Source organism: Myxocyprinus asiaticus, chromosome 25, assembly GCF_019703515.2.
Source record: "Myxocyprinus asiaticus isolate MX2 ecotype Aquarium Trade chromosome 25, UBuf_Myxa_2, whole genome shotgun sequence".
NCBI lineage: Eukaryota > Metazoa > Chordata > Actinopteri > Cypriniformes > Catostomidae > Myxocyprinus > Myxocyprinus asiaticus.
In genome coordinates, this window is record NC_059368.1 from 38059653 (window position 1) to 38073480 (window position 13828).

Sequence of the window (13828 nt, forward strand, 5' to 3'; positions counted from 1 at the left end):
AGTCCAGTGTTTCTATACAAATGTTGTAAGACAGAATTACACAGCAAAAAATAGTCTATAAAACAGACTCCAGCCAATAAACTGAATAAACACAAAAAACGTGTAGATTCATCCTAGTGGAACCAGCAAAATAAATAAATAAATGGGCTGTTCAATTCTTTGTGTAGTCAAACGAATGTTCAGTAAGCTGTCCCATTCGGCCGATACATGAATGCAACAAAAGACCCATTCACTCCAATGTCCTGCAAGAGATATTCCACAAAACAAACTCCAGGGGTCAGGAGGAATAAGCACCAAAAATGTGCAGATTTATCCACGAGCTGTCCCAAAAAATTATATTACACAAAACAAACTCCAGCCGCTAGGCCGAACCAGCACAAAAAAAAAAAAAAAAAGGTGCCCAGCTTCCTCGGGCAGTCGAGTGTATGTTCAGTGTGTCGGTTCACTAAGCAGCAACATGAAAATCACCAAATGGCTTACTCACTCCAATGTTTTTATGAAGGACAGTGCTTGCTGTGGGCATGTAAATTCTCTACATCCATCCTTAGTATCTATTCTCAATTTGGCCGGGAACATCAGTGCAAAAGCGACCTTCCGTTGGTGTAAGAGTTTCTTGCATTCCCTGAATCGATCGCGTTTCTCTCTTGTCGAATTCGCAAAGTCTGGGAACAAGAAAATGCTGTGGTTCTTCTGAGAAAGCCTTCCCTTATTCCTCGCCTCTCATAACACAAGATCTTTATTGGATGATCTCAGAAATTTGGCCAGAATTGATTGGGGCCTGTCTCCCTCAGCGGATCTCTGAGCCGGAACTCTGTTTGCTCGCCTCGATTTCCAGCATATGGCCTGTTATGTCGAGCAGACTCGGGAAGAGCTTGTCTAGGAATTTCACCATGTATCTGCCTTCTTCGTTCTCAGGAATTCCAACAGTTTCACCGATTACGATTCTCAAAGTCTTCCAACTTTTCCCAGACGCACTGCAAATCTAGCGGGTTAGCAGCTAATGCCCTCTCCGATGACTCCAGATAATCGATCCGTTTCTCGATGTCCCCGATTCTTGTAACTAACTCAGAGAATTTCGTCTCCATGGAAGTGATCGATCAATGTATTACAGCAAGATCCTCCAAGTCCGCCACGACCTTCGCCAGCTTTACAGACATACTGGACAGCTGACGCTGAATTTATCCCGCCGCACCATCCAAATTGAGTCCCTGGTCTGCGTCCCTGTCTGGGGTATCAGCTTGAGCACGTAAGTGTCTTTTAATGTCTCCAGAACCCGAGGATTTTGAATTCTTTGATATATTGTCTTCATAGAACAGTTAAGAATCAGAATGTATCGAATCTCACCGGTTTATGACAAAAATAGTAATAAAACTAGCAAAGTGCGCAGAGCTCGCCGTTCACACGTCCGACCCTCGCATGGTGCCATGTGACTCTCGTTAATATGCGTTATTAAATTTTTTTTATATCCTTTCTTATATGCTAAAATGAGAACTTTCCTGACCCCTGACTAAAAATATGTTGTTAAAAATATATATATATTTTTTGGATTATTTGTCTTCTTTATCTTATTTATGTATACATTTTGGTTGGTTTATGCGTATTTAATCTTTTAATAATTTTTATTTATTTTATTTATTTTTTTCCTTCACCTGTACTTGTCTTTATGACTCAGTAATTGTATTCATACATCTTATTGAACATTTATATAGAAACAAATCCACAGTTTTAGCACCCTTTGTGGACTTTTCAGATGGTCCCTTCCCACACCCTCCACAGTATTAGCACGTTTTAGCACAATGTGTGGACTTTTTAGACAGTCCCTTACCCACCGTAGGCAAATTTTCCAACTTATATCTATGTTATATTAGTGATCTGGAACGATTTCACCGTGACGCCATCTGACCAGCTTAAATGCGGGACAAATCACGCCCCACGTTGATTTGATATGGGACGTATCATTTTATCTTTAAATATGGGACGATCCCATATTTTATGGGACAGGTGGCAACTGTATTCACGACCCACAAGATCTGCGACCACACATCTGACCCACAAATTAAAAACCAATGGTCTATATTACCTCTATATCCTTTTCTGTAAGAAATGAACCATCACAACTGACATACAATGATTAATGTGGTCTGTAAGCTCAACAGTAGTATATTGTGTTGTGTTATGTAGTAGTGTAGGAAGGAGGAGAGATTAATGAACTTGTGTCAGTAATGGTCCTTTGGTGTGGGCTGAAATGCAGCGCTTACTTTGAAACAGCTTTCTGAAGTGGATAACGAAGGCTTCTTGAGTGATGTAAATAACAGATCATAATGAGGTACTTTGTGCGAAAGACTAATGCCTGAGCCAAATATATACAGTTTAGTCTTTAAATGAGTAAAGACATAAAATAAGTATATTATAATGCAAAATGGATTGAAAAATGACACCAGACTTAAAGGTGCACTCAATATTTTAAATATTGATAATATTTAAATATTTACATTCTTTAAAAAGATTTACTTCTAAAGAAATTAATAGTAATCTTGAAACGTGTATAAAATCATGATCGCTCACTTGAGATGTAGAGTTCAGTCATATCAGTAACCTTATAAAAGCTGTTTTATTCTCCATGGGGCGGGGGCGCCCTCATGGGGGCTGCCATGTTAGCATTACATGACCAGCTGAATACTACTCACTTAATCTCAGTTACTGCCCTGTTATTGGACACTTTCACTCCTAATTAAATTAAATCTGGCTTACTGTGCATAGTGAATTTCTACAATGGCTTTGGTAACTGAAAACTACTGTGTTTGAGTGATGCAGCATCCAGGCCACTAGGTGTCAGTGTAAGCCATACTTCGACATACAGTACTTCAAAAAAGTACTGAGTGCACCTTTAAGATGTCTTGTGATGCCTTCCTTCCTTCCCTTTCAAATACGGTTTTGAAATATTTTTTGGAGATGACCACTTTTGCACAGTACTTTTTAAGCCAAACAGAAGCAAGAAATGTAAGCCTGTGGAATTAGATGGGTGGCCAAAAATTAGGTTTTGTGTTCAATCTACTGTAAGCAATTTTCAGATGTTTTACTAAAGAAGTTAGTAAACTAGACTTATTAGACTTAGCCACTGATTTAGTCCACCCCCCATCCATTTTACCACACTCCTTGTTTACAGAGCCCAGGCAGCAATCATAGATTTATAAGAGCATTCTTATATAATGCTCTTATGAAGTTCACCCCAAAATGAAAAATCTCTCATCATTTACTCAACTTCATGCCATCTCAAACTCATATGACTTTCTTCTTCGGAACACAAATGAAGATATTTTAAAGGATGTGTGAGTTGTTTTTGTCTTTTAGGATCTTGAAAGTTTTCGAGCCCATTTTGGATGAGTTTGAGACAGGATGAATGTGAGGATAAGGTTTACTTAAGAAGCATTCTGAAAGAAACAGAGGTTCCAGTTATAGAACTAATTAATCAGTCATTCAGACATCAATAAAAAGCCCAGTATGATTTAGGCTAGGGAAGGAGATAGAATTATGATAAAGAACAATCAAGATACAGAATATAGACATGATTCCCTATCTGTCACTCACTCGACGTTGTGTCGATGTAGTGACACTAGGGGTCACTCTTGGGAGCCTGAGACACCTCTGGTCTTTGATAAAAGGCCAATGAAAATTGGTGAGTGGTATTTGCATGCCACTCCCCCGGACATACGGGTATAAAAGGAGCTGGCATGCAACCACTCATTCAGATTTTCTCTTCGGAGCCGAACGGTCATGCTCATTGAGCTGAATACTACTGTTCATTCACCTCTGCTGGATCTGATGGCGCATTTCAGTGGCTTCTCCCTCCTCTGCACTGGTGCACTGCAGAGAACGCCCCTGGGCGCTTCGGCAGAAAAACAAGAGAGTATATTTTCTGAAAGAGCTTTTTCTTCTCTAAAAGAGTATATATTTCTCTAAAAGAGCAGCACACATGGAACGTCTTTTTAAAGACACGTCTTTTTAAAGACACGTCTTTTTAAAGATGCCTCTCTGATTGTGAGTCTGGCTTTTTGTTTGGAGCCCGCGAAGATGATGAGCTCTCAAGCGCAGCATCGGTGAGCGGGCTTGTCCAGTCGGACGCAGAATCCTCAGCTGGGCTTCCCCCTTCGGGGACGATTGCCCAGTCACAGGCTGATGCCGAAATGACGGACATGCTTTCCCGGGCAGCCGCGAGCATCGGGTTAGGGTGGAACCCTCCGCTCTCCCCTGAACTCTCGCGGCTTGATGACTGGTTCCTGGGCTCGCAGCCACGCCCCGCTCCAGTGCCATTCTTCACGGAAGTGCACGAGGAGCTGACGAAATCGTGGGAGGCACCTTTTACTGCCCGGCCCCGATTCCGCAGTTCCCCCGCTCTCACTACCCTCGATGGCGGGGCGGCCAGGGGCTATACAGCGATTCCCCTGGTGGATAAAGCACTCGCGGTGCACCTATGCCCGCAGAGCGCCGCCACCTGGCACGGATGCTCTAAGCTCCCTTCCAAGCCCTGTAGGCTCACGTCGTCCCTGACGGCTAAAGCCTACAGCGCTGCTGGACAAGCCGCCTCTACCCTGCACGCCATGGCTCTCCTACAGGTCCACCAAGCCAAGGCGTTGAAAGAACTGCACGAGGGTAGTTCCGCCCCAGATTTGATGCAGGAACTGCGCTCAGCAACTGACCTGGCTCTCCGAGCAACGAAGGTCATGGCGCGGTCTCTCAGGTGGACGATGGCCACACTAGTGGTCCAGGAGCGCCAACTTTGGCTCAACCTGGTCGAGATGGGCGAGGCCGACAAGACAAGGTTCCTTCCTGCCCCCATTTCCCAGGCTGGCCTATTCGGCGACACCGTCGAGGACTTTGCCCAGCAGTTCTTGGCGGTGAAGCAGCAGATGGAGGCAATCCGGCACATCCTGCCCCGGCGGGGCTCAAGATCCCGCACCCCGTCTGCTCATCACAAAGGGCGTCCCCCTGCAGTGACTGCACCGGTTCTGCCACAGCCCGCCCCTTCGGCCTGGCCCCGGCATGGAGCCCACTGCAGGAAGCAGATGCTACCTGTCTCACAGCCGGCGCCTAAGAACCCACGGAGGTCCTCAAAGCGCCCCTGAGACGGGTGACCCGGGAACAAGGGAACCCACTCACTTGGAGCTGGTAAAAAGACCACTCCATCCCACGGTGGAGGGCCGGGCGGAAAATCTTTTGTTGCCTTTTTGTTTGATTTTGCCGCATGCCAAAGTGGCTGCGGTACCCAACAGTTCAGCAAAAGAGCGGCTTCCTTCCTCCCTGGGTCACATACCCGGTGTGCACGGTCATCAACACGACTACCATCCACGGGTTTTTTCTTGCATGATTGGCGCTCCAGCGGTGGCCTTTCCACCCCTGAGCGCCCAGCTGTGGCACACAGCCGCCCCCGATGTGGCAGTTTCCACAGGTTACGAGGACAGGCCTCTTCCTCCCCGTCCCAGGCTGTTCCGGGGGTGGTCACAAGGAGCCAGGTATGTGCTTCGATGTCCCTAGACTCAGCACGGCCACGATGTGGTGTGGCATCTCGAGCTCCGCCCCGCCGCGAGGCCCCACCTGCCGGTACATCCGACGACGTTATCCCCTTGGTCCCCCTTGTGCGGAACTTGGACGCATGGCTCGCGCTTTCCAATCCGTCGCGATGGCTGATCCGGACCGTCTGAATTGGCTACGTGATTCAGTTCGCCAGGCGTCCGCCCAGGTTCAGTGGTATTCACTTCACCTTGGTCAGGAGCGAAAACACTGCTACCTTGCGCGCGGAGATCGCTACCCTCCTACGGAAGGGGGCGATAGAACCTGTCCCTCCAGCCGAGATGAAGAAAGGGTTTTACAGCCCCTACTTCATTTACCGAAAAAAGGCGGTGGGTTGCGGCCAATCTTGGACCTGCGATTACTGAACCGGACCTTACACAGACTCCCGTTCAAGATGCTGACGCAAAAACGCATTCTGGCGAGGGTCCGGCATCAAGATTGGTTCACGGCGGTAGATCTGAAGGATGTGTACTTCCACGTCTCGATCCTTCCTCGACGCAGACCCTTCCTGAGGTTTGCATTCGAGGGTCAGGCGTATCAGAACAAAGTCCTCCCTTTTGACCTGTCCCTGTCTCCTCGCGTCTTCACGAAGGTCACAGAGGCTGCCCTTGCCCCTTTAAGGGAGGTGGGCATTCGCATTCTCAACTATCTCGATGACTGGCTAATCCTAGCTCACTCTCGAGACATGTTGTGCGCACACAGGGACCTGGTGCTCTCACACCTCAGCCGACTAGGGCTTCGGGTCAACAGGGAAAAGAGCAAGCTCCTCCTGGTTCAGAGCATCTCTTTTCTCGGTTTGGAGTTGGACTCAGTCTCCTTGACGGCGCGCCTTACGAACGAGTGCACCCAGTCGGTGCTGGCCTGTTTGAAGGCATTCAAACAGAAAACAGCGGTTCCACTGAAACTTTTTCAGAGGCTCCTGGGGCATATGGCATCTTCGGCGGTGGCCACCCCGCTCGGGTTGATGCATATGAGGCCACTTCAGCACTGGCTCCAGACTCGAGTCCCGAGATAGGCGTGGCTCCACGGGACACATCGCGTGGTCATCACGCCGGTCTCTCGTTTCTACGGGCAGGTGTTCCTCTAGAACTGGTCTCCAGGCGCGTCGTGCTCATGACAGACGCCTCCAAAATGGGCTGGGGCACTGTTTGCAACGGGTACGCAGCTGCCGGCCTCTGGACGGGTCCGCGACTGCATTGGCACATCAACTGCCTCGAGTTGTTGGCAATTCTGCTCGCCCTGTGGAGGTTCCGGCCGTTGATCCAGGGCAAGCACGTGTTAGTTCGGACAGACAACATGGCAACGGTAGCATATGTCAACTGCCAAGGCGGTCTGCGGTCTCGTTGTATGTCACAACTCGCCCGCCGTCTCCTCCTCTGGAGTCAGCAGCACTTCAAGTCGCTGCGAGCCACTCACATCCCGGGCAACCTCAACACTACAGCGGACGCGCTGTCATGGCAGGTTACCCTCAGGGGAGAGTGGAGACTCCACCCTCAGGTGGTCCAGCTGATTTGGAGTCGATTCGGACGGGCACAGGTGGACCTGTTCGCTTCCCAAGAATCCTCCCACTGCCCGCTCTGGTACGCCCTCACCGAGACTCCCCTCGGCATAGACGCGCTGGCACACAGCTGGCCCCCTGGCCTACACAAATATGCGTTTCCCCCAGTGAGCCTGCTTGCACAGACCCTGTGCAAGGTCAGGGAGGACGAGGAGCAGGTCGTTCTGGAAGCACCCTACTGGCCCACCTTGCGACAGCTCCCCCCTGGCGAATTCCCCTGAGGAAGGACCTTCTTTCTCAGGGATGGGGCACCCTCTGGCAGCCGCGACCAGATCTCTGGAATCTCCATGTCTGGCCCCTGGACGGGATGCGGAAGACCTACACCTGCGGTGGTAGACATGATCACTCAGGCTAGGGCCCCCTCTACGGGGCGCCTGTATGCCTTTAAGTGGCGTCTGTTCGCTAAGTGGTGTTCTTCCCGACGCAAAGACCCCCAGAGATGCGCAGTCGGATCAGTGCTTTCCTTCCTGCAGGAGAGGTTGGAAGGGAGGCTGTCCCCTTCCACCTTGAAGGTGTATGTTGCCGCCATAGCAGCACACCACAACGCAGTCGACGGTAAGTCCATAGGGAAGCACGACCTGATCATCAGGTTCCTAAGAGGTGCCAGGAGGCTGAATCCCTCCAGACTGCACCTCGTTCCCTCATGGGACCTCTCTGTAGTTCTTCAGGGTCTACAGAGAGCCCCCTTTGAGCCTTTGCAGTCAGCCGACCTTAAGACACTCTCCTTGAAGACTGCCCTCCTGACTGCGCTCACTTCCATCAAGAGGGTAGGAGATCTGCAAGCGTTCTCTGTCAGCGAAACGTGCCTGGAATTTGGTCCGGGTTACTCTCACGTGATCCTGAGACCCCGACCGGGCTATGTGCCCAAGGTTCCCACCATCCCTTTTAGGGACCAGGTGGTGAACCTGCAAGCGCTGCCCCAGGAGGAGGCAGACCAGGCCTGTCGTTGCTGTGTCCGGTGCGTGCTTTACGCATCTATTTGGATCGCACGCAGAGCTTTAGAATCTCTGAGAAGCTCATTGTCTGCTTTGGTGCACAGCAGAAAGGAAACGCTGTCTCCGAGCAGAGGATTGCCCACTGGCTCATTGACGCCATAACTATGGCATATCTCGCCCAGGACATGCCACCCCCGGTAGGGCTACGAGCCCATTCTACCAGGGGTGTAGCGGCTTCCTGGGCCCTGGCCAGAGGTGCCTCTCTAACAGACATTTGCAGAGCAGCGGGCTGGGCAACACCCAACACCTTTACAAGGTTCTACAACCTCCAGGTGGAACCGGTTTCGTCCCAGGTAGTGGCACGCAACACAAGCGGATAAGCCCGGGATAGCCGGCCGGGTGTATCGCTTGCACATAGCGCCTTCCACCTCCTTTTACGTTGAAGACATGCGCCATTAATTCCCAGTAGTGTTCACAAGTTTGTTCCCTGGTTGACTTCCTCCGAGCCCTGTGGCAGTCGAGTTTTCAGAGAGATTCGCTGCCGGCCCAGTACACGTGCTAACTAAGAGTCCTGTTCTGGGGTAGGTGCTCCGCATGTGGCGGTTCCCTGTAAGGCTAACCCCATGCGATATATATCTTGCACTAATTTATTTCCCTGTTGGCAAACTGCGTCTTCCTTGGGCAGAGCCCCTCTGCCCCAGTTTCCATGTTTGTAGTAACTCCCCCCCCATTGGGCAGGATCTACCTTGAAGACTCTCCACATGGTTGGAAAGACCATGTGACATATCCTTCCACTTAAATAAACCCCCATCTCTTTTGGCGAGGTGTGGTCTCTGCTGTGTCTTCCCCTTGGGAGGGACACCCCCTGACTAGACCTGGCGGCCCCGTCGGATATTCCCCCTTCTTTTTTAGGGAGTGGAAAAAAGAAAAGGGGAAAAGAGGCCACGACTGGGTTAAGCCTGTCTCTATCTCTTGGGTAGTTGACTTGTCCCCAAAGGGCCGTTCGACACTCATAAATATGTTGGGGGAGGTTACGTGTCGACCTAGTGTACTGGATATGAGGCACACAGTAGTCTGCCCACCACACACCGCCAGTTCACGTAACATAGTTCAGCCAATTGTGGCGTTTCGTATAGGGACCCCTAGTGTCACTACATCGACACAACGTCGAGTGAGTGACAGATAGGGAACGTCATGGTTACTTGTGTAACCTCAGGGAACGAGACATTGTGTCCCTCCTGCCACAACGCTGAACTACCCGCTGAAATGGCCGGACCTTATATCGGCTCCTCAGCATAAAACCTGAATGAGTGGTTGCATACCAGCTCCTTTTATACCTGTATGTCCGGGGGAGTGGCATGCAAATACCACTCGCCAATTTTCATTGGCCTTTTATCAAAGACCAGAGGTGTCTCGGGCTCCCAAGAATGACCCCTAGTGTCACTACATCGACACAACGTCTCGTTCCCTCCATCAGGGAATGGAGGTTACACAAGTAACTATGACGTTTTCTTCCTTCAGTCTCGCAGTGTGGATAAACAGCATGCTGTTATCAACTACAACCCTGGCACAGATGAGCACCTGGTCAAGGATCTGGGGAGCTTAAATGGGGTAAGTCTAAAAACAAATACTGCAATATGTGCTCAGTCTGTAATTCACTGAACATTTTTTTTATTTCATTTCAAAAAATGTCATTAAAACTGTGTGCATTGTATTGTGACTGCTGTGACACAATGGATGGAATTCACTGAGAGAGAATAGTGCGCAGCAGTCTGATTCCGGATATAAGAATATAATGAAAGCCAAAATACACGATCCGCATTAATTCGGCTATAATTTTTTTTGGCAAATTTTAACAATATTAATTTGTTATAAACATCAGTCAACTAATGACTCACACTTCGCAGTTTGTTTTAAGCAAATTAATAAGTAATTTTTTAGATACCATGCATTAATAAATTATATATACCTGTATATCAAAAAATGATGTAAAAGTGATGCTGGTTTATTCACTTACGTTTGTTCATTGGTACAACATAAAATCTTTTTCTATTGTTTATTGTGTATATGTCTTAGTTTGCCGCCTTCTGTATTTTTTCCACCCCACTTGAATGCGCGACATATTGTAGTAACAAATGCCTAACTCAGAAGTAGGAGCTTCCCAGGTCCCAGTACTGAAATACCACATGCAAAACGTGGCAAAACTGTTGTTGTGAAAGACTTGAAAATTTTGATTCTCTTTGCACGTTGGCTTTGAAAATACCTGGACAGAGGTAACAAAAGTATTGCCTTAAATACAGTGTTCATTAGGATGTCTTGCAGTGCAGATAGGATCAATTAACCCTACAATCAGACCCAATCCCAAGTAGGGCTGAAACGATTAGTTGACGTTATCGACAACGTCGACAATCAAAAATTGTCTGCAAAAATTTTCGGTGTTGGATAGTCGTTTGATCTCATTTAACATAACATGAGATCAGATGAAACTAATGATGGTGTGCGAGAGCAGCACTGCAGTTCGTGTCTGACTGAAGAAAGGAAGAATTACACAGCTCACAGCCCAGTTGCACTCTAAACTTTCACAGCTTCAGGTGATGTAGATCGCAAAGTATGAGGGAATTATACAAAAATACCAAATAAGTAAATACAGAAGCACTCTCGTTGTGGAATAAGTGGAGCCGGAGTTCTTTAAAGGAAATACCCCGGCGTTACATCTTAAATGCAGTTATATTTAATGCGTTATAGCTTTATTAAAGTTCACATAATACGGAAGCAGATCATGTAAATAACTACAAACTCTGAAACTGTAATTTCTCTGTGCGGTCAGCACCTCTTCTATGAGTTGCGCGAATGTCCCGATCTAAAGGGGAGAGATTGAAACTGCATCCAGATGATGCACACTCTGTCGTGGGGACGCTCATCCCTCGAGTGTGCAGGCTTGCTGCAGCTAGATTGTAACGTGATGGCTCGTGACTTATGGAATCATAATATATGCATTACTGTGCATTTCTTATCGTGAAGAAAATTAAAGTTAAAGTTAAAGATAGATTGAAGTGAACAGAAAGGTGAGAGAGGGAAGTCTTCGCCCCATTATACACTGCAACAAAATACGTTTTTGATTTGTTTTTGTTTTGGCTTGTTTTTCAATATACAGGTGCATCTCAATAAATTAGAATGTCATGGAAAAGTTCATTTATTTCAGTAATTCAACTCAAATTGTGAAACTCATGTATTAAATAAATTCAATGCACACAGACTGAAGTAGTTTAAGTCTTTAGTTCTTTTAATTGTGATGATTTTGGCTCACATTTAACAAAAACCCACCAATTCACTATCTCAAAAAATTAGAATATGGTGACATGCCAATCAGCTAATCAACTCAAAACACCTGCAAAGGTTTCCTGAGCCTTCAAAATGGTCTCTCAGTTTGGTTCACTAGGCTACACAATCATGGGGAAGACTGCTGATCTGACAGTTGTCCAGAAGACAATCATTGACACCCTTCACAAGGAGGGTAAGCCACAAACATTCATTGCCAAAGAAGCTGGCTGTTCACAGAGTGCTGTATTCAAGCATATTAACAGAAAGTTGAGTGGAAGGAAAAAGTGTGGAAGGAAAAAGATGCACAACCAACCGAGAGAACCGCAGCCTTATGATTGTCAAGCAAAATCGATTCAAGAATTTGGGTGAACTTCACAAGGAATGGACTGAGGCTGGGGTCAAGGCATCAAGAGCCACCACACACAGACGTGTCAAGGAATTTGGCTACAGTTGTCGTATTCCTCTTGTTAAGCCACTCCTGAACCACAGACAACGTCAGAGGCGTCTTACCTGGGCTAAGGAGAAGAAGAACTGGACTGTTGCCCAGTGTTCCAAAGTCCTCTTTTCAGATGAGAGCAAGTTTTGTATTTCATTTGGAAACCAAGGTCCTAGAGTCTGGAGGAAGGGTGGAGAAGCTCATAGTCCAAGTTGCTTGAAGTCCAGTGTTAAGTTTCCACAGTCTGTGATGATTTGGGGTGCAATGTCATCTGCTGGTGTTGGTCCATTGTGTTTTTTGAAAACCAAAGTCACTGCACCCGTTTACCAAGAAATTTTGGAGCACTTCATGCTTCCTTCTGCTGACCAGCTTTTTAAAGATGCTGATTTCATTTTCCAGCAGGATTTGGCACCTGCCCACACTGCCAAAAGCACCAAAAGTTGGTTAAATGACCATGGTGTTGGTGTGCTTGACTGGCCAGCAAACTCACCAGACCTGAACCCCATAGAGAATCTATGGGGTATTGTCAAGAGGAAAATGAGAAACAAGAGACCAAAAAATGCAGATGAGCTGAAGGCCACTGTCAAAGAAACCTGGGCTTCCATACCACCTCAGCAGTGCCACAAACTGATCACCTCCATGCCACACCGAATTGAGGCAGTAATTAAAACAAAAGGAGCCCCTACCAAGTATTGAGTACATAAACAGTAAATGAACATACTTTCCAGAAGGCCAACAATTCACTAAAAATGTTTTTTTTATTGGTCTTATGATGTATTCTAATTTTTTGAGAGAGTGAATTGGTGGGTTTTTGTTATATGTGAGCCAAAATCATCACAATTAAAAGAACCAAAGACTTAAACTACTTCAGTCTGTGTGCACTGAATTTATTTAATACACGAGTTTCACAATTTGAGTTGAATTACTGAAATAAATGAACTTTTCCACGACATTCTAATTTATTGAGATGCACCTGTATATATCTAAAACCCCTTTAAAACAAATACATTTTCTTTAGCAGCTATACTTCAGAAGAAATTTTTTTTTTTATCTGAGAATGTTGAATATAATATTAAAAATACAAATATTTTAAAATATCTAAAAATCTTTAAAAAAAAGATGCATTCACCTGAGAAGCAGCATATAAGATATTTAGACTTACTTTTAGAGAACAGATCTTGAAGATAAGTATGTTTTGTCTTTACTGCACTTGCAGAAGTATAACAAAGTGAAAAAATACACTTCTATACAAAATACACTTACAGTTGAAGTCAGAAGTTTACATACACTTAGGTTGTAAAACTAATTTTTTAACCACTTCACAGATTTCATATTAGCAAACTATAGTTTTTTGCAAGTCGTTTAGGACATCTACTTTGTGCATGACCCAAGTAAATTTTCCAACAATTGTTTAGAGACAGATTGTTTCACTTTTAATTGACTATATCTCAATTCCAGTGGGTCATAATTTACATAGAACTTAACACGTTAACTGTGCCTTTAAGCAGCTTGTAAAATTCCAGAAAATTATATCAAGCCTTTAGGCAATTAGCCAATTAGCTTCTGATAGGCTAATTGGAGGTGTACCTGTGGATATATTTTAAGGCCTACCTTCAAACTCAGCTTGACATCATGGAAAATCAAAAGAAATCAGCCAAGACCTCAGAAAAAAAATTGTGAGCTTCCACAAGTCTTATTCATCCTTAGGAGCAATTTCCAAACGCCTGAAGGTACCACGTTCATCTGTACAAACAATAGTGTGCAAATATAAACACTATGGGACCACGCAGCCATCATACCGCTCAGGAAGGAGATGCGTTCAGTCTCCTAGAGATGAACGTAGTTTGGTGCAAAAAGTGCAAATCAATCCCAGACCAACAGCAAAGGACCTTGTGAAGATGCTGTAGGAAACAAGTTGACAAGTATCTATATCCACAGTAAAACGAGTCCTATATCAACATAGCCTGAAAGGCTGCTCAGCAAGGAAGAAGCCACTGCTCCAAAATAACC

General features: G+C 46.2%; 1 protein-coding gene across 3 annotated transcripts in view; it reads left to right on the forward strand.

Annotated features, from left to right (window-relative positions):
• LOC127415770 (centrosomal protein of 170 kDa protein B-like) overlaps positions 1–13828 on the forward strand; it is a 47907-nt gene that overhangs the window by 10637 nt on the left and 23442 nt on the right. For all 3 annotated transcript variants that reach the window (XM_051654665.1, XM_051654666.1, XM_051654667.1), the window contains exon 3: positions 9583–9672. In XM_051654665.1, coding sequence (XP_051510625.1) covers positions 9583–9672 — 90 coding nt within the window. The remainder of the gene's footprint in view (positions 1–9582; positions 9673–13828) is intronic.